General features: G+C 42.3%; 1 protein-coding gene across 2 annotated transcripts in view; it reads right to left on the reverse strand.

Annotated features, from left to right (window-relative positions):
* Positions 1-7,835: 7,835 nt before the first annotated feature.
* The window catches only part of LOC118390917 (CXADR-like membrane protein), a 135,925-nt gene continuing 123,838 nt past the window's right edge, over positions 7,836-19,922 (reverse strand). For both annotated transcript variants that reach the window (XM_035781735.2, XM_035781732.2), the window contains exons 4-7: positions 13,928-14,095; positions 12,895-13,017; positions 12,597-12,738; positions 7,836-11,702 (exon numbers count right to left, since the gene is read on the reverse strand). In XM_035781735.2, the coding sequence (XP_035637628.1) occupies positions 11,348-11,702; positions 12,597-12,738; positions 12,895-13,017; positions 13,928-14,095 (788 nt within the window). In that variant the 3' untranslated portion in view covers positions 7,836-11,347. The remainder of the gene's footprint in view (positions 11,703-12,596; positions 12,739-12,894; positions 13,018-13,927; positions 14,096-19,922) is intronic.

The following is a 19,922-nucleotide window of genomic DNA, read 5'->3' on the forward strand; positions in this document are numbered from 1 at the left end:
GAGGTAATTGAGGCAATATGTACATGTAGGTAGAGGTAAAGTGACAATGCAGAGCGTAGCAGCAGTGTAAAAATGGGGGGTGGGGAGAATGGTGATCTTCGTAGTCAATATTCGTGGATATAAAAAAATCCAACACATTCATGTACCAATAATTTTGTCTATTTCACCAGATGTTCGTCCTTGAACCATTAGTTTAAAATCACACACAGAATAATTGAGTTGCTACTGGCAGCTGGTTTTGACGTCACAATACTGTGTCGAGAAGATAATGTACCTTATATGGTCATTGCACTCCACAGGAAAGATGTTCCAGTCTCCTCCCTCCCTACAAGCTGATAATAAAACCAGCACAGCTATTTTTATGATCTCAGATTGAGCCACTTTCCTGTGTTTGTTCTTCAGGCAAACATGGCTTGTTCAGGATTTAACTGCACTAATCGAAATTCTAAGGAGGATCATGATCTTACATTTCTAAGCAAGTCTGTCATCTAATTAAATAATGATCTTCACCTTCATATTTTTGTGTCAAGGCTTATGCTAGTAGAGGGTTAGCTAACAGATAGCCTAGCTTCCAATGCTAGCTATAGCATTATTTTTTTTTATTACATTTCGTTTCAATTTTATATTTTCAATATTTTTATGATCTTCTGATTTCATCTCTTCAGTTTGTTTTGGAAAGAGAAAGGTTAATACTGAAGAGAATGGCAGGACTGGGTAGAAAAAACAGGCTAGCTCAGCCAGCCATTGGCTAGGTCTTCAGAAGCTGGACAGAAGGCCTCTGCCATTCAACTCTATTAGAGGAGAATTTTGGAGTGACAGTGGAATGAACCATTCACATTTTGGTACCGTTTGAAAAAAAGGTGATGTGTCTTGGACAGTTTTAATTTGTCCCCCCAAGCCTTCTGAGCAAAAAAATAAAAACAAGTTAAACATTTTTGGAGTTGGACATAAAATACTGTAAAAACACCAGGAATTCAGTTGCAAGTGATTATAAGTTCAGAAATCTGTTCGTAAGTATTCTCACATATAATAATAGCGAGATGTGATCGTATATAAATGTAAGCAAAGTTGAACATTATTATGTTTTAGCTTCTTGAGGTCAATTTGCAGTCTACAAATTATTTGTAATTATCCTGAACAAAAATATAAATGCAAACATGTAAAGTGTTGGTCGAATGTTTCATGAAAAAAAACAAGAATTCTCACAGATTGTATCCATTTTAGAATAAGGCTGTAACGTAAACATTTTTGGAAAAAGAATACTTTCCGAATGCACTGTATGTGTGTGTGGCGTCAATATGCATGTGTGTGTATGTGTTTTGTATCTGTGTCCATGCGTGCGTGTGTGTTGGAGTGTCAGTGTAGTATGTGTGATTGTGTGGATAGAGTCCAGTGAGTGTACATCGAGCCTGTGCAAGAGTGTCAGTGCAAAACATTATAATAATTAATAATAAAATAAGGGGGTCAATGCAAATACTCCGGGTAGCCATTTGACTAACTGTTCAGCAGTCATGGTTTTGGGGTAGAAGCAGTTAAGGAGCCTTTTGGTCCCAGACATGCTCCGGTACCACTTGCCGTGCGGTAGCAGAGAGAAAAGTCTATGACTTGGGTGTCTGGAGTCTTTGACAGTTGTCAGAGCTTTCCTCTGACACCGCCTGGGATAGACGTCCTGGATGGAGGAAGTTAAGCCCCTGTGATGTACGGGGCCTTACGCACTACCCTCTGTAGAACCTGGCGTTTAAATGGTCTATCCCACTTTGCCTTGGCTGCTGAAAGGAGGGATCCCCAGCTCAGCTCATCAAACAGACATTGCTCAATCAGCGCTTGATTCGGCCCATTTGCCACCCAGCCAAACGTTTTTATTGTCTAAATAATTTAGCTATTGTACGCTGAACAAAAATATTAATGCAACATTTTACTGAGTTACAGTTCAATTGAACTAAATTAATTAGGACCTAATCTATGGATTTAACATGACTGGGAATAGATATGCATACCCAAGCCGGAAAAAAAGTACATTTTAATATATTACAAGTATACTAAAGTATACTTAAATATACCAAAAATTATAATAATATACTTCAAATATGAGATGCACTCTTCTAGTATATCTTAAGCATACTGTACTTTAAATATAATATCATTACACTTCAATACACATATTAAAGGTGTACTTTAAATTCATAGTTTTTCACTGTTGTATTATACTATAAATATACTACACTTATTAAAAGTATACTTTAAATTAATTGTTATTTAGTCAGCCACCAATTGTGCAAGTTCTCCCACTTAAAAAGATGAGAGAGGCCTGTAATTTTCATCATAGGTACACTTCAACTATGACAGACAAAATGAGAAAAAAAATCCAGAAAATCACATTGTAGGATTTTTAATGAATTTATTTGCAAATTATGGTGGAAAATAAGTATTTGGTCAATAACAAAAGTTTATCTCAATACTTTGTTCTATACCCTTTTTTGGCAATGACAGAGGTCAAACGTTTTCTGTAAGTCTTCACAAGGTTTTCACACACTGTTGCTGGTATTTTGGCCCATTCCTCCATGCAGATCTCCTCTAGAGCAGTGATGTTTTGGGGCTGTTGCTGGGCAACACAGACTTTCAACTCCCTCCAAAGATTTTCTATGGGTTTGAGATCTGGAGACTGGTTAGGCCACTCCAGGACCTTGAAATGCTTCTTACGAAGCAACTCCTTCGTTGCCCGGGCAGTGTGTTTGGGATCATTGTCATGCTGAAAGACCCAGCCACGTTTCATCTTCAATGCCCTTGCTGATGGAAGGAGGTTTTCACTCAAAATCTCACGATACATAGCCCCATTCATTCTTTCCTCATCCTTTCCTACACGGATCAGTCGTCCTGGTCCCTTTGCAGAAAAACAGCCCCAAACCATGATGTTTCCACCCCCATGCTTCACAGTAGGTATGGTGTTCTTTGGATGCAACTCAGCATTCTTTCTCCTCCAAACAGTTGTGTTTTTACCAAAAAGTTATATTTTGGTTTCATCTGACCATATGACATTCTCCCAATCTTCTTCTGGATCATGCAAATGCTCTCTAGCAAACTTCAGACAGGCCTGGACATGTACTGGCTTAAGCAGGGGGACACGTCTGGCACTGCAGGATTGGAGTCCCTGGCGGCGTAGTGTGTTACTGATGGTAGGCTTTGTTACATTACATTACATTTAAGTCATTTAGCAGACGCTCTTATCCAGAGCGACTTACAAATTGGTGCATTCACCTTATGACATCCAGTGGAACAGCCACTTTACAATAGTGCATCTAAATCTTTTAAGGGGGGGTGAGAAGGATTACTTTATCCTATCATAGGTATTCCTTAAAGAGGTGTTACTTTGGTCCCAGCTCTCTACAGGTCATTCACTAGGTCTCCCCGTGTGGTTCTGGGATTTTTGCTCACCGTTCTTGTGATCATTTTGACCCCACATAGTGAGATCTTGCGTGGAGCCCCAGATCAAGGGAGATTATCAGTGGTCTTGTATGTCTTCCATTTCCTAATAATTGCTCCCACAGTTGATGTATTCAAACCAAGCTGCTTACCTATTGCAGATTCAGTCTTCCCAGCCTGGTGCAGGTCTACAATTTTGTTTCTGGCGTCCTTTGACAGCTCTTTGGTCTTGGCCATAGTGGAGTTTGAAGTGTGACTGTTTGAGGTTGTGGACAGGTGTCTTTTATACTGATAACAAGTTCAAACAGGTGCCATTAATACAGGTAACGAGTCGAGGACAGAGGAGCCTCTTAAAGAAGAAGTTACAGGTCTGTGAGAGCCAGAAATCTTGCTTGTTTGTTTGTAGGTGACCAAATACTCATTTTCCACCATAATTTGCAAATAAATTCATTAAAAATCCTACAATGTGATTTTCTGAATTTTTTTCCCTCATTTTGTCTGTCATAGTTGAAATGTACCAATGATGAAAATTACAGGCCTCATCTTTTTAAGCGGGAGAACTTCACAATTGGTGGCTGACTAAATACTTTTTTGCCCCACTGTACATGTCAAATGTAAAAAAGTATTTTTGTTTTGCTCTTTATCTAATATACTAAGAACAAAAAAAGTGTCTAAATTTAGATCATTTTAAATGTAGCACATATACTTAAATGCTAATAAAATACAGTAAAATGTACATTAAATGCATTACATGGATTTAAAATTGTTCCAGGTGATGGCGGATGGGCCTCATGATCTCATCACGGTATCTCTGTGCATTCAAATTGCCATTGATAAAATGAAATTGTGTTGTTGGATGCAACTCAGCATTCTTTCTCCTCCAAACAGTTGTGTTTTTACCAAAAAGTTATATTTTGGTTTCATCTGACCATATGACATTCTCCCAATCTTCTTCTGGATCATGCAAATGCTCTCTAGCAAACTTCAGACAGGCCTGGACATGTACTGGCTTAAGCAGGGGGACACGTCTGGCACTACCCAATTTCGTGGTAGTTACTATCTTGTCTCATCGCTACAACTGCCATACGGGCTCGGGAAAGACGAAGGTCGAAAGCCATGCGTCCTCCGAAACATAACCCAACCAAGCCTCACTGATTCTTAACACAGCGCGCATCCAACCCGGAAGCCAGCCGCACCAATGTGTCGGAGGAAACACCGTGCACCTGGCGACCTGGTAAGCGTGCACTGTGCCCAGCCCGCCACAGGAGTCGCTAGTGCGCAATGAGACAAGGACATCCCTGCCGGCCAAACCCTGCCTAAACCGGACGACGCTAGGCCAATTGTGCGTCGCCCCATGGACCTCCCGGTCGCGGCCGGCTGCGACAGAGCCTGGGCTCAAACCCAGAGTCTCTGGTGGCAGTACCCTTGACCACTGCGCCACCCGGGAGGCCCCCTAACACAGCTATTTTAATAAAGGAAAAAGGAGCCAACTGAAGATTGCAATATATAATTGTTCTGAGCTAGCTCAGGGCCAGTCTTAGAGTCTTCATTACATTTGTCTTCAAAACACATTTGATGAGGTTCATTGTAAAAGCATTCAAAACAATTGTTATCTCTATAAATGGTTCTCATAGTTCTACTCGGGAAACTATCTCACCTGACTCACTTAATCAAGCAATTGATGATTAGTTGACAAGTTGAATCTGGGGTTAATTCATTATGGTGATTCTGTTGCAAAACATTTGCAACAGAAACAGTTTACTCCAAAAGGCAAAACGTTTTGCAACGAAAACAAGTTTCTATTGGACAAATTCAGGTAGGTCCTGTTTCGTTCTGCTTGCTCTGTTTGCTTCCATTTGGTTCTAAAACTGTAAATGGTTCCCATCGAAAGATGTAATGAATACACCCCAGGTGTGCTAGCTCTGGAATAGATCAATGGCTGAGGGTACCTGAGGAGAGGTTTTAGAACAGTGTCACTCACAGTGCAATGAAATGGCTATATTTTACCACTAGAGTGCCTCATTGCCCTACTTATTGTTAAATGAGTGTGTAAAGGCTGCTGAGGTCTGGGGAGGATGAGGTTGGCTGGGGCAAGTGGAAGTGTGAACACGTAACCCCCTCATCAATTTGGGACGCAGAGGCTGGGTCAATTTGTTTCTGTGACTGGTATGGTGTTCCGGGGTTGTTCTTGGTCCCCGGTTTTATGGGGGGGACCACAACCCAGCCAAGCCGCACTGCCCGCTTAACCTGGAAGCCAGCCGCACCAATGTGTCGGCAGAAACACTGTACACCTGGCGACCGTGTCAGTGTGCATTGCGCCTGGCCCGCCACAGGAGTCGCTAGGGGACGATGAGACAAGAACATCCCGCCGGCCAAACCCTCCCCTAACCCAGACGACACTGGGCCAATTGTGGGCCAACGCATATAGTTTTCATTCTCCAATCACAAAAGCTGCACTTTCACTGAATTTGCATAGACTTGTGATGCGTTCTGCAACTATTTTGATAAGTAAATGTATACTATTTAATTATTCCATCTGAGGACAAAAACCTGACAAAAAAAAAATATATAAACACATCTGTGCAAATACCTTGGTTGATATGGCTAACAAAAACGGTTGCTATGCAGGCTGGCTAATGTGTTCTCACAAATACCTTGGTTGATATGGCTAACAAAAACGGTTGCTATGCAGGCTGGCTAATGTGTTCTCACAATTTCCATCTGTTTTCATAGCTTTTCAATTGACATTTAATAAGATATTACTATCCATGATAATAATATTGCATGGTTTTGCCTGGATCAGAAACGTGTATGTACGTGCACAGCATTCTCTGTACAAAGGCGAGATTCCATTTCAAAAGTGAAACTTTGTTTCCAAGGTCAGACAGTGAGGTTTACAAATCGTCACCGATGGAAACAAAATGCCCGGCTAAAAGCAATAGGACATAATGTGTTAATAAATACCTTACTTATAATGAATACACCCCAGGTGTGCTAGCTCTGGAATAGATCAATGACTGAGGTTCCCTGAGGAGAGGTTTTAGAACAGTATCACTCACAGTGTAATGAAATGGCTATATTTTACCACTAGAGTGCCTCATTGCCCTTCTTATTGTAAAATGAGCGCTCTAGTTGGCCAGAGAATGTTTCTGCATGTATTACTAGTATATGTACATGTAACTGCCAAAACAAACAAAAACCTTGAGGAAATGAGGGATACAAAGTAAATTGAATGCAGGTGATTCCACACAGGTGTGGCTCCTAAATTTCTTAAGCAATTAACATCCCTTCATGCTTAGGGTCATGTATAAAAATACAGAGTTGCCCATTATTTTGGCTACCATGGCTAGAAAAAGAGATCTCAGTGACTTTGGAAGAGATGTCTCAAAGGAATGTAGGGGATTTAAAGTGTGTGTGTGTCTCTCTCTCTCTGTCACCAGAATTCAACCCAATTGAACAGTTATGGGTGATTCTGGAACGCTGAGACAGCGTTTTCCACCAGTATCAACAAAATACCAAATGATGGAATTTCCCATGGAAGAATGGTATCGCAACCCTGCAATTGAGTTACAAACACTTGTAGAATCTACGCCAAGGAGCATTGAAGCTGTTCTGGCGGCTCGTGGTGGCCCAACACCCTATTAAGACACTTTATGTTGGTGTTTCCAATATTTTGGCAGTAGTCTCCAGTGTCATTGCCAAATAAACAAACAGATGGGGAATCCAAAGGACAGTGGTTGGTTGGTTGGTTGTTTTTCTTGTGTGTTGCTGCAGAGTCACAGCAAATTCACTATCCTCGTTCGATCAATTAGAAGGTCAGCTGTCTCACTGTCCAGCAGTTTCCATGATTATAATGGTTATTTATGACTTTGCTTGTAGACACCCTAATCTGGAGGGACATTGTACAGATGGACATTGTTTGCGAGCCCACTCCGTTGAAGAGCTGAGCTCAAGGGCACAACAGCACGCAGACCCCATCTGGTGTTTCACACAGCAACTTTATGGTCAGCCGTCTAATATGCCCTTCACTGCCCCATCAAATGTTGAGATGGAATGGTCTGTATTCTGATTGGCTCTGTGGATATTGTTTGTGTCTGAGAAACCCCAGGGGTCAAATTGTAGAATGATCTGAGATGTCAAGGGGAACTTGTCTATGTCCTCTTTTTTTACATTTGATGTATTTTTAGGATCTTTTGGGGTTAGACAGCGACAAGCTTCAACCTTAACAGCTAGGCTAGATCAACTCCAGGCACTAGTACGTGTATTTCTATACTTTACGGCCAGTTTCCCAGACACCAATTATGTCCTAGACTAAAAAGCATGGACAGTAGAAAACCTCCATTGAAATAGCTTAATGTGTTCAGGAAACCGATATGTGTGTCTGCATATCTGAAGTATAGGACAATCAAACCAAGTGGCTCTTCATCAAATGCTTTATTACAAACCAAAACAGTACTTATTCAGATATTGTACAAATATACCATTTTCACTCGAGAGGGAGGTATATATATATGGCCTTTTTGGTTTACCACAACTCAAAGTAACTGCATGGCATTGTCAATTAAAGAAAATAGAGTGAGAGAAAACATGTTGTCCTTCTAACAGTGTCGGTGTGTTAAAAGGACTTAATGCAAGTAAAACACAAACAGAGGGGACATTAAGAAAGTGCAAAGTACTTCAGATTGAATACTTAACCCAAACAAAGAAATAAAAAAAATGATAAAAACCTTCCTTATTTACAGTCATAGTATTTGTTTTAAAATGATTATTTATATATTTATTGAGGCAAAAATACCGTTTTGTTCTTTCTCTAGTTAAGTATCAGTGACATGCATATCCATCGTTTTTCAGCTTTGGATGGGTTCTTTCTCCCTTTAACGTTACAGTGGTTGGTTTCTAACAGAGATGTCCCATCACTCAACCGATAGTGGAGGTCTTCAGAGGAGACAGACACCAATGAATGACATCAAGATGCACGTTTTGTACTAGCTAAACGAGGGTAATGTCCTTTGGGAGTCGGCACGTGGTGAAAAGGCAATGTAATGCCTGTGGTTCACGTTATTCCAATTCCCAGCATGGTTTGGAGCAGACAGTCTTTCCATTCCTCCTGTCTGCCATGAAAGATGTTCCAATGAAAAAGGGTGGAAATCTTAATGATTCAGGACGCAGAGCGCTCCGCCACGGCTGAATCAGATGGGCAGCGAAAGGTAGCTAGGAAACCAGGTAAAGAGCCACCCGGATAACTGGAAAATCATTCCCGGTACGTATCACACCCCATCAAACGGCCATAAAAGCTGCATTCAATCAGCCAATAGGCCTCTCTATATTGGCTTTCAGCAGTATTATGGGAAATTCGAAGAGGGTTGTGATGGGTAATCACTAATAAGGAGCTCTCACTCACGTGTCATCCTCTCATCTTGCCACTCATCCGTCTCCTGGTTTAAATGAGCTTTTTAAACAGCACTGGGCAAGCTAGAAGTACTCAAGAGACTCACTGAGACAAAGTTGCTGATTTCTTTTCGCTCTTGGAACTGCCCACGATTCAGGAGATCATTTCACCTTCCCTACTGGAGTGACGTTATAAAGAAGAATAATAATACTAAAGGTGAATCTGGTGGATTTCAACCAGGCATGAACCAAAGCCAGGTTAACTTGTAATGTATTTTCAAGGAGTGTAGACTCCTGAGTACCCCTGTCCTGGATCCAACCATTTCAGAGGCCAAAGGGTGAGTGCACTCTTATGCCCTCTGCACTGTGGGGTGAGTAGAGCCCGCTCCCTCCTGGGTGATCTAAGATGAGTGTGCTGGTTTATCCTGGAGGGCGCCACAGCATCATTCAATTCAAATACCTCCTGACATCTCATCCATCACATGAACTGTATTGCGAGGGAACCAAAATAAGGGGTGTCTGTCTATCTGGGAGGAAGCAGTCATAATGCTGAAGGACCAACGTGCTGGCAGACAAGAATATTGCTATGCAAAAGTGACGCCTTTGGATCTGAGGAGAGCTCAGGCAAAAGTTGACAATTAAATCAGAGAGAAGGATAGGGCATAATCCAACTTTCAGCCGGGACATTTTATTGAGTTTGAGTTTAAATTCTGTGTTTGGCCACCATGAAGAGACTTTGATAGAATGATTTGAGTTTGGCTGAAACTAGTATGACTACATGGCTCAAGAAAATCACTCAAAGCAATTGTCCTTTTCATTCCTCATCAGCTTGAATAGAATCAAATCTCAGATGTACCGTACCGTAGGGTTAACCATTCAAAACGGTGAAGCTGTATTCCTTAATGTTTTGTGAATAATACTTTTCTGTAATGTATTCAATTAAAAAAGGCACTCTTCAGGATCATAAATACCGTTCTTCTATAATTACAAGGTGCTGAATCAACACATATATCATGATGTGTAATGGCCCTTTGTTCATTTTCCAATAATACAGAACATATATATCATGTTTTCAGCTCCATACACAGTTGCAACTGCAGGGGATTCAACTTATTACTGCAAACCTCTGCTCTTCATTGAAAAATAAGAAGGATTGATCCAATGACTTTATATACTGCAAGATATATCAACACATTCATTAGTTTGTTCATTCAACCGGATTAACGGACATGCTATTTACACAACACAAACAAAAAAAAACACATTTCATCAAACATCGACAGTGGCACTTTATCGATAGGGCTTATGCGCATCCATTTATTAACAATCCTTAAACATTCTGAGGAATCTGAGATAAATGAAATAAACTATTCTCCACAGCAATACATATCACAGCCATGAATAACCCCTTATGATGACCATAGGGGATTGATTATATGTCATATATTCCTATGGGTTTATATGACACTGTTCATGAACATGGGAAGATAACGCTACATATGTCCAGACTTGTTAAGTGCATAGTGCTGGATATACAGAAAACGGAAGCAGGGGAAATCAATACAGATATGTTCATGTTGGTGACCCGTGTACAGGTATATAGGGTGACAGGTGACGTGTCTATGTGGAGTCTCTTACTTACTTACTTTTACTTAAGCTATATCATCTTTGTACAGTTACAGGAAACCATCACTCTGGCATCAGCAGCAGACTTTCATCCACTCTCATTGGTTTGGCGATCGATTGGCGCTTCCCTCCCTCCTCTGAGCCAATCACCATGCCTGCTGGCCTTGGTGGGAATCCAGGGATACATGGAGGTGTGGATTGCCACCAAAGCAGCCTCAGAGATGTTGATTGCTCGGTGTGGCTCGGTCTGAGAGTTTGGCAGGGGTGGTGCCTAGGCAAGCCCGGGAAAACAGGTGTTTGGAGAGCTGTTTACTTTCCCTGTCTGTTTTTTATTTTTTATTTTGTCTCGTTTGATCTGGTCGGAAGCAGGTGGCGTGAGACACCCAGACACCCTGGCCTGTTCTCTGGGGAGCTATGCAGCCTGTGTTTCTCCTTTGTTTGTTCTTTGCTAGTCCTCTGTTTGCTCTAATGCCCTCCCTCTGTCCATAATCCTCCCACTTTCATAACTCTGTCAATTCGGTTTAAAAAGACCTAAAATCTACTAAAATCGTCCTCCCCCTGTTCCTGCCACCTCAGAGTATGATACACATCACTGCCCGCGTTAGCAAAATCAGACAAAAATACAACGAAAGTTCTGTCGTCACAGGAAGGGAATATGAACGTGAGATGTGGCTCTGTATTGCTTGTACAGGAGAGGGGGGGGCTCTTCTTAAGAAAATCTTGCCTTCATAAGAATGCTCTCAATTATACTTTTAGATGGCGACTATGAGCTATGAGTAACAGGGAGTTTTACTTTATGGTATAGCTGATTTTCACAGGGTCTCTGGGGGCAGGCTGGGGGTTGCTGTCAGCTGTGTACGGGTGCTTCTTGTTTCTGTCTGTCTAAGTCCACTCCTTTGTCCCTCCCTTCCCTCTACACAGTCTGGAAGGCCTTGGTCTGGGCAGGGATCATGACCGGCGTGGCCCCCATGCGGGCCAGGTTCCTGGGGCCCAGTTTGGGGGGAGGGCTGGGCTTGGCCGGGGCCGTGCGGGGCTCTGGGGTTTTGGGAACCACTTGTGTGTAGGCGGGGGGCTGTTGGAGGAAGCTGGGGGGCTGGCCGTTCTCCTTAAGGGTGGCCACGGCGGGCAGGCGGGCGTGCGGCCCCCGGGGAGCGCTGCTGTGAACCATGGATTGAGTGGAGGAGGTGCCTGAGCGGGAGCTGCCAGAGTGGGACGAGGAGAGAGAGTTGGGCTTTACCAGTTTGGCCTTGGGAGCCTCAGCATCCTCCCTGAGACAGAGACAAAGACAGGCGTGGCTCAGAACATCAAAGGAATAATTGGTAATATTAATGAAAATAAAAACCTTCCACATAATGCACAATGAGTGCATTAAAGCACATTTATAATGGTTTAAATGCAATGCATTATGAACTTTTACGTCTTCATATAATTATTTGAAGTAACTGGCCAAATACATGGTACTCTGAATGGCTGAATAACTGGTATCCACGACTTACAATGAAACGTAGTTAGATCACGTTACGACAGCACATCAACAACATGTGATTGATCATCACTACGTCATTTGCAACCCCTCACCCTTTCTAAACAGTAGTCTGACCTCAGACCGTGTGTGAGTGTGTGCGTACAAGTGGGTGTGTCGCCACTAATGCTCCATATGTAAACAGGACCGAAGCGACGGTCTGCTCTGTGAGACTCTTCCCTCGCCGTGCCACTCCATTATTGATGCACAGCCATCCCCCTGTGCCTGCATAATTCAGCCTGACACTTGCAAATAGGCAACAGCGTGGATGCTACGCTATCGGCCAAAAATAGCTGCTGTTGTAACAAGCACTGCCAGCAGCATTATCAGACATAATTTAGGATGCTGGTATCTGCTTTAAGAGGTGAGGGAGGGTGCGGCTGTACTGGAGCTACAGTACCGGTGGGGAGGAAAGGGGATGGAAAACATAGGTTAGAGAGAGGATGCTACGCAGTCGGGTGTAAGTGGTGGTGGTGGTGTAAACTTGTAATTGGTGGACAGAGTGAAGTCATGTTTTGCACCAACTAGGTTGTGTTTGTGTATTTACTTTTTGCTGTTTCTGGTTGATTTTGTTCTGTGTATTTGATTCTCTGGGAAATTAACCACACTAACCTAAATGTGTTTGGGTCTGTGTGTGTACCTGATCTCGTTAGGGGTCTCCTCCTCCTCGTATTTCTTCTTCTCCTTCTTGCGGAACACCAGCCAGATGATGAGGATGATGAGGAGGACGCCGAAGGACACACCCACCACGGCACCTGCCACCACACCCATGCCCCGCACATCTGAAACGCGCACAAAGATAAATATGATTCACAGGTTGGGAGAAAGTGATAGCTATTACTGTTTTGAAGTCCTACAGGTCATTTCTGGTAACATCTATGGGGTTATAATATGAGGCAGTGTGTGTGTCTGTGTTGGTTATAGCCTGGGCTACTCACAGTGTATCTTGACCTCTACGGTGCAACTCTCCTCTCCCACATCGTTGCTGGCGGTACATTTATACACCCCAGTACTCTCCTTGGTCAGGTTCCTCAGTGTCACTATCTCCGAGTTCTTCAAATCTTACACAAGAGAAAAACACAACAGGACAAGGTACAGTGATTGTGATGCAATTCATAGCTTTTTTCAACTATCCCATCCAGAAACACCATTGCAGGGGTTATTTGGACAGTGTTTGAACAACCGCTGAATTATGATTGCTAAGAATGTAAACTAATTCAGAGTGACCACCCAAACTGGTGTCCTCTACTGCATGTTCCTGCAATATCACTTTCATAATATTTATGTGGATGTGTGATGAATAGTACTGTTCTCTGTTCCTGATATAGGCTACTGCTTTTTGGACCAATGATCATTAGCCCAATCCCAAACTAGCTAGCGGCCCCTAATAGGATTCGATAAGAATCTGCGGCATTGCATTACCCTCTGATAGACTAGGGGGAGTTTTTGCCATATTACCTAAACTATCCAATCCTAGAAGATCTACAGTACACAAAAACACAAGGGGTAGGGACTGGTGTTTGATTTGGGATTGGACAACTCAGACCTTTGTTGTAATAGATGTGACTGTGGCCAGTTTCCCAGAACAGGTACATGTAGGTAAGGGATTGTTATTGAATAAGAACTTGGTCGAGTCTGCATGGGAGTGACTTGACTGGACACAAATAAGGATACTGGAGGTGGTAAATCTGATTTGAAATTGGTCTGGCATTCTGACACATACTTTAATTACATAAGTATGTTCTGCCCCAAAAGCCCTTAACGGGGATCTGAAAAAAGAGGATATGGCACAAAAGGGCAGGAAAATGTTTAGAGCAGGTTTCAAGTTGACTTTTCAGTCAGTTTATGACTAAAGACTAATCTGACTTATGACAGACTTGTCATTATGTCTCGAAGACTTATGGATGCACCCATGCACACAGCAAAAACATCCACACACAGAAAGAGTATGCAGTGGACTAGAGGGCTTACCTATGAGGGCAAGTGGGGGCAGCTTCCCTACATACTTTCCCTTGTCCAGCACCCTCTCCCATTTGTAGTTGATGGGGTCAGAGCCGTCTGCAGACTTACAGCTCATCTTAACATCACTACCCTCTAACAGCCGGCCTTCCATCCAACATCGTGGCTTAGAGGGCTTCACTGGGGAGCGGGAGAGGGAGAGAGAGAGAGACTTTAAATTAGATAAATAACAGGTCCATATTATGGTTAATCTATGGGCTCAGGGAGAGAGTAGGGGGTTCAAGTTTACGACGAGACCCAAACTTCACCCTTGACTGACCCACAGACCACCACCCAACCTGACATCTGGACTTAGCTGAAACACCTGAGAGGCATGGTGCAGAACCTGGGAACCATCGTGGTGGAGCAGAGAGAAGAGTTGAGCATCACTAAGACTGAACTCACATGCTATAAGAGCCAAGCGGATGAGCTTGAGCTGAAGATATGGAATATAGTTATATTTCTATGTTATCAATTTAGTGTATTAAATCATGTTATAAGTAAACCAATGACTATATACTAACTGAATGTTGTCTTAGCAATGGGAACCAGACGGACAAGCAGTGAGAACAGACTGAGAGCGAGAAAGAGGTGGAGGAGCTGAAGAGAGAGAACACAGGCGAAGAACATACTGTTCGCTTTGAAATACATAATCATGTCATATTGACCAACATAAAGGCAAACATATCTTGAGTTCTTATGGAGACAATTATTTATTCTTGTTGATGCAGCCTGGATTTGAACCAAGGACTGTAATGACACCTCTCGCACTGAGATGCACCGCACCACTCGGGAGCCCTTAGTTACATTTGTCCATTTTTCTCCAGAATATTGAGTCATTGAAATTGAAACAGTGCATCCCATATGGGGGCAGCAAACAATGTACCAGGCCAGCTGTGATTTACAACCTGAGAGCAGTATTTTTTGGACTGCCAAAAAATGTATTGGTGAATTATAACCCACTGTTCCCCGGTAGGCTGTCATTGTAAATAAGAATTTGTTCTCAACTGACTTGCCTAGTTAAATAAAGGTTAAATCATTTTTTTTTTTTTTTAAAGGCTGGGAATGTCAATACAATCCAACTAGCAAGGGCAATGATCACAAGTCAATCATAACGTGGCTAATAGGCTGGCATATCTATCTATGTAGCAAGCTAAAAACACAGCCTAACATTAGCTAGATAGCTGGCTAGGAGGATGTCATGTCATGCCATTGGAGGAGTGGGTGAGTGACTGACTTTTTCCCCTGATATCATTTTTTGGTGACTATGCACAGCTAGAGATGCAGATGTCATTTGGTTAGCTAGCAGGAACTTGAACGACTGTTATACAGTTAGCATATCTATTGCTTTCACAAATTCACTCTGGCTATCTACTCCGATTTCAGAGCGGTCTCGTCTGAGAACATAGAACAACTGATGAATTTACGAACGCGCAACACCTGTTGAATACGACTGGTGTCAGTAAATGTAGGCGAACAAAGTAATAGTTAGTCAAGAACGCTCTAGATAACATGTTAACAGCCTAACCAGCTCTGCTACAGCGTGTAAAATGGTCAGAGTGACATCTGCTCTCATTTGTGTCTGGAAGTAGCTAGCTCGCAAGCTAGCCAACTTTAACCAGTTAGCTTGGGTGCTTGGTTGGGACAAGCATGTATTGGCAGGCAAGCAGCAAAAGAGTGAGGAGGCTACAATTCCCTATTTTTTTTTAATCAGTGGAATTTATACGGCCAACTAGCTGAAAAGGTTTGAGAGGGTTTATCTTTGTTCGTTAGATTTTGGCTCATCTTGCTCTGGCTAGCATTAGTTGTTGATCTTATTGTTATTGATGTGTATAACTGAGGGAGAGAGAGCCTACCTTTTCATGTTTTTTTTAATCAATAGGACTGTACATTTCCCAAATGTAAGATGACTCCTGTGGTGTATACATATTTGCAGAAATCCATTCAGGTGTATTTTGTAGCTTTGGGTGAATACATTCTAATCATCTAAAGTCGCGCTGTTGCAACTGCCTGTAAACACACAGTACAGTTCTAAGTGAATGATGGGAGGCCTGTGTGGCAAATGGTTTGTTTGCATGAAGGTCTACTGTAGCTCTGATTGGCTACTGCTCACCGGTCTGTGTAGATTCTGGTCCCGAACAAGACAGATGTTTTTATATTTATTTTTATTCTGGTTTTATTTGTTGCAGTGTCTATTAATTGTCCAAACGCACGGCCGCTTTCCCACTCTATATTGCTATTGAATTTTTACAAATGCCTTAGTATAGATAATTCCCAAACATTCTAATACTTTATGATATGGTAAATATTACCATATCTAAGTGGTTGCTAGTCAGAACATTAAAACAATTATGTGTCAAATTCTTCCTGGGGGTGTACAGTGCACTCGGAAAGTATTCAGACCGCTTCACGTTTTGTTACGTTACAGCCTTATTCTAAAATGAACTAAATTGTTGTTGTTTTTCCTCATCAATCTACACACAATAACCCATAATGACAAAGAAAAACAGTTAAAAAAAAAAGAGAAACGTCCCCTTTTCAGGAACCTGTCTTTCAAAGATAATTTGTAAAAATCCAAATAACTTCACAGATCTTCATTGTAAAGGGTTTAAACACTGTTTCCCATGCTTGTTCAATAACCATAAACAATTAATGAACATGCACCTGTGGAACGGTCATTAAGACACTAACAGCTTACAGACGGTAGGCAATTAAGGTTGCAGTTATATAAACTTAGGACACTAAAGAGGCCTTTCTACTGACTCTGAAAAACACCAAAATAAAGATGCCCAGTGTCCCTGCTCATCTGTGTGAATGTGCCTTAAGCATGCCGTAAGGAGGCATGAGGACTGCAGATGTGACCAGAGCAATAAATTGCAATGTCGTACTGTGAGACGCCTAAGACAGCGCTACAGGGAGACAGGACGGACAGCTGATCATTCTCGTAGTGGCAGACCACATGTAACAACACCTGCACAGGATCGGTACATCCGAACATCATACAGGATGGCAACAACAACTGCCCAAATTTCACCAGGAACGCACAATCCCTCCATCAGTGCTCAGACTGTCGGCAATAGGCTGAGAGAGGCTGGACTGAGGGCTTGTAGGCCTTTTGTAAGGCAGGTCCTCACCAGACATCACCGGCAACAAAAGTCACCTATGGGCACAATCCCACCGTTGCTGGACCAGACAGGACTGGCTAAATGTGCTCTTCACTGAAGAGTCGCGGTTTTGTTTTACCAGGGGTGATGGTCGGATATGCGTTTATCGTCGAAGGAATGAGCGTTACAAAGAGGCCTGCACTCTGGAGCAGGATCGAATTGGAGGTGGAGGGTTCGTCATGGTCTGGGGCGGTGTGTCACAGCATCATCTGGCTGAGCTTGTTGTCATTGCAGGCAATCTCAATGCTGTGCGTTACAGGGAAGACATCCTCCTCCCTCATGTGGTACCCTTCCTGCAGGCTCATCCTGACATCACCCTCCAGCATGACAATGCCACCAGCCATACTACTTGTTCTGTGCGTGACTTCCTGCAAGACAGGAATGTCAGTGTTCTGCCATGGCCAGCAAAGAGCCCGGAACTCAATCCCATTGAGCATGTCTGGGACCTGTTGGATGGAAGGGTGAGGGCTAGGGCCATTCCCCCCAGAAATCTCTGGGAACTTGCCTTGTTGCCTTGTCTTGTTGGAAGAGTGGAGTAACATCTCACAGCAAGAATTGGCAAATCTGGTCCAGTCCATGGGGAGGAGATGCACTGCAGTACTTAATGCAGCTGGTGGCCACACCAGATACTGACGGTTACTTTTGACCCCCTAACCCCTTTGTTCAGGGACACATTATTCAATTTCTGTTAGTCACATGTCTGTGGAACTTGTTCAGTTTATGTCTCAGTTGATGTTATGTTCATACAAATATTTACACATGTTAAGTTTGCTGAAAATAAACGCAGTTGACAGTGAGGACGTTTCATTTTTTGCTGAGTTTATATTTAAACTCAGCAGCACCCTCAGCACCCCTACTTCCCTCGACTATGCCGATATCCTTGACCTGTCCACAGCCATACAAATTAATATTATTTAATAAAAACAGTAAAAGAGCTTTGTAGGTCTGCATGCATTGGTTGTGTTTAGGCAGGTCTTAAGTGTAAGTGCATCAAAATTTGTATTTCAAAGAACCTCTAATATGATAGCAAGACGCATGGTCAAATTATAAAAATGGATAAAAGCGGCAATCGATAAATAGTACCAAGGAGCACCGCATGTAAAGAATATAATATGGTTTTAAAAAGGAATAAAATGTCAATCTAAAAGTAGCCTAAAGAGTCTAGCCTAAGTGTGCAGCGCCCATCATTATTGCCTCAATAACTCACTTAAAAAAAAAAAATGTAACATTTATCAGGAAATATTCCAAAGACATGGAAATCAGGTCTTGTGCTGCCACTCCATAAGGGAGGGGATAGTAGTGATCTTAATAATTACCGCCTCATTTCAAGGCTTCTTTGTCTAGCTAAGATTCTCGAATCATTGGTAAATGCACAACTTTGCTCTTTTTTTTTAAATCTGAGACACGTAGTTTGAATGTAAAGGCTTTAGGCCTGGGCATAGCACTATTTCAGCAATCACTTTAGTTAATGATCTTGTCAATGCTTTAGAGACTAAAAGGAAATGTGCTGCTATGTTTGTGGACCTGATACTGTTGATCATGCTATTTTATTGAATAAGTTGTCCTCGATAGGCCTGTGCGCTGACTGTTTCATGATTATCTTAGTGACAGAACTCAGGCCATGGTGATTGATGGGGTTAAGTCTGAATTTCTTGAAGTACATAAAGGTGTACAAAAGGGGTCGATTTTGGGACCTATTCTCTTCATTATCTATATAAACACCATTAGTCAATCTGTAAAAAGTTGTAAACCATCTATATACGGATGAAACTATTTGCTATGCTATACCCCCGACTGTTGATCTGACTGGGTCAAAACTACAGTCAGATTTTATAGCTATGCAGGAATTCCTTGCCTTATACAGACAAAACAAAATACATGTTGCTTTCAAACTCTCGTAAGAATGTTTCAGATTAACCACATGTTCACTCATTAGATGGTTCTCCAATCGAAAGTGTTCCCGCATATAAAGGAATTTGGATTAATATGGATTTGACGTTTAAAAAACATAAAGATGAGCTGGTTAAGAAGCTAAAACACAGATTGTTCCCAGATTGTTCCATTCTCTAAGCAGTAGGAAGCAGATTATTCGGTTAACCAAAGTGCAGGTGCTACTACTCTTAAACCTTTGAATGCCATTTACCATAGTGCCCTTTGTTTTGTTACAGGTGACAGTCTTGATCCTCATCAAATCAAATCAAATTGTATTTGTCACATGCGCCGAATACATCCGGTGTAGACCTTATCGTGAACTGCTTACTTACAAGCCCTTAACCAACAATGCAGTTCAAGAAATTGAGTTAAGAAAATATTTACTAAATAAAAAATAATAAATGCCAAAGTTAAATAAGTAAATTACATAACAATAACGAGGCTATGTACAGGGGGTATCGGTACCGAGTGAATGTGCGGGGGTACAGGTTAGTCCAGGTCATTTGTCCAGTGACTATGCATAGATAATAAACAGCGAGTGGGGGGTGGTCAATGTAAATAGTCTGGTTGGCCATTTGATTAACTGTTCAGCATTCTTCTGGCTTGGGGGTGGGTAGCAGCTGTTAAGGAGCCTTTTGGTCCTAGACTTGGACCTCCTGTACCGCTTGCCGTGCTGTATCAGAAAGAACAGTCTATGACTTGGGCCTATTTTGGGCCTTCCTCTGACACCGCGTAGTATATAGGTCCTGGATGTCAGGAAGCTTGGCCCCAATGATGTACAGGGCCGTATGCACTACCCTCTGTAGCGCGTTACGGTCAGATGCCGAGTGGTTACCATACCAGGTGGTGATGCAACCGGTTAGGATGCTCTC

Source organism: Oncorhynchus keta, chromosome 12 (assembly GCF_023373465.1).
Source record: "Oncorhynchus keta strain PuntledgeMale-10-30-2019 chromosome 12, Oket_V2, whole genome shotgun sequence".
Lineage (NCBI taxonomy): Eukaryota > Metazoa > Chordata > Actinopteri > Salmoniformes > Salmonidae > Oncorhynchus > Oncorhynchus keta.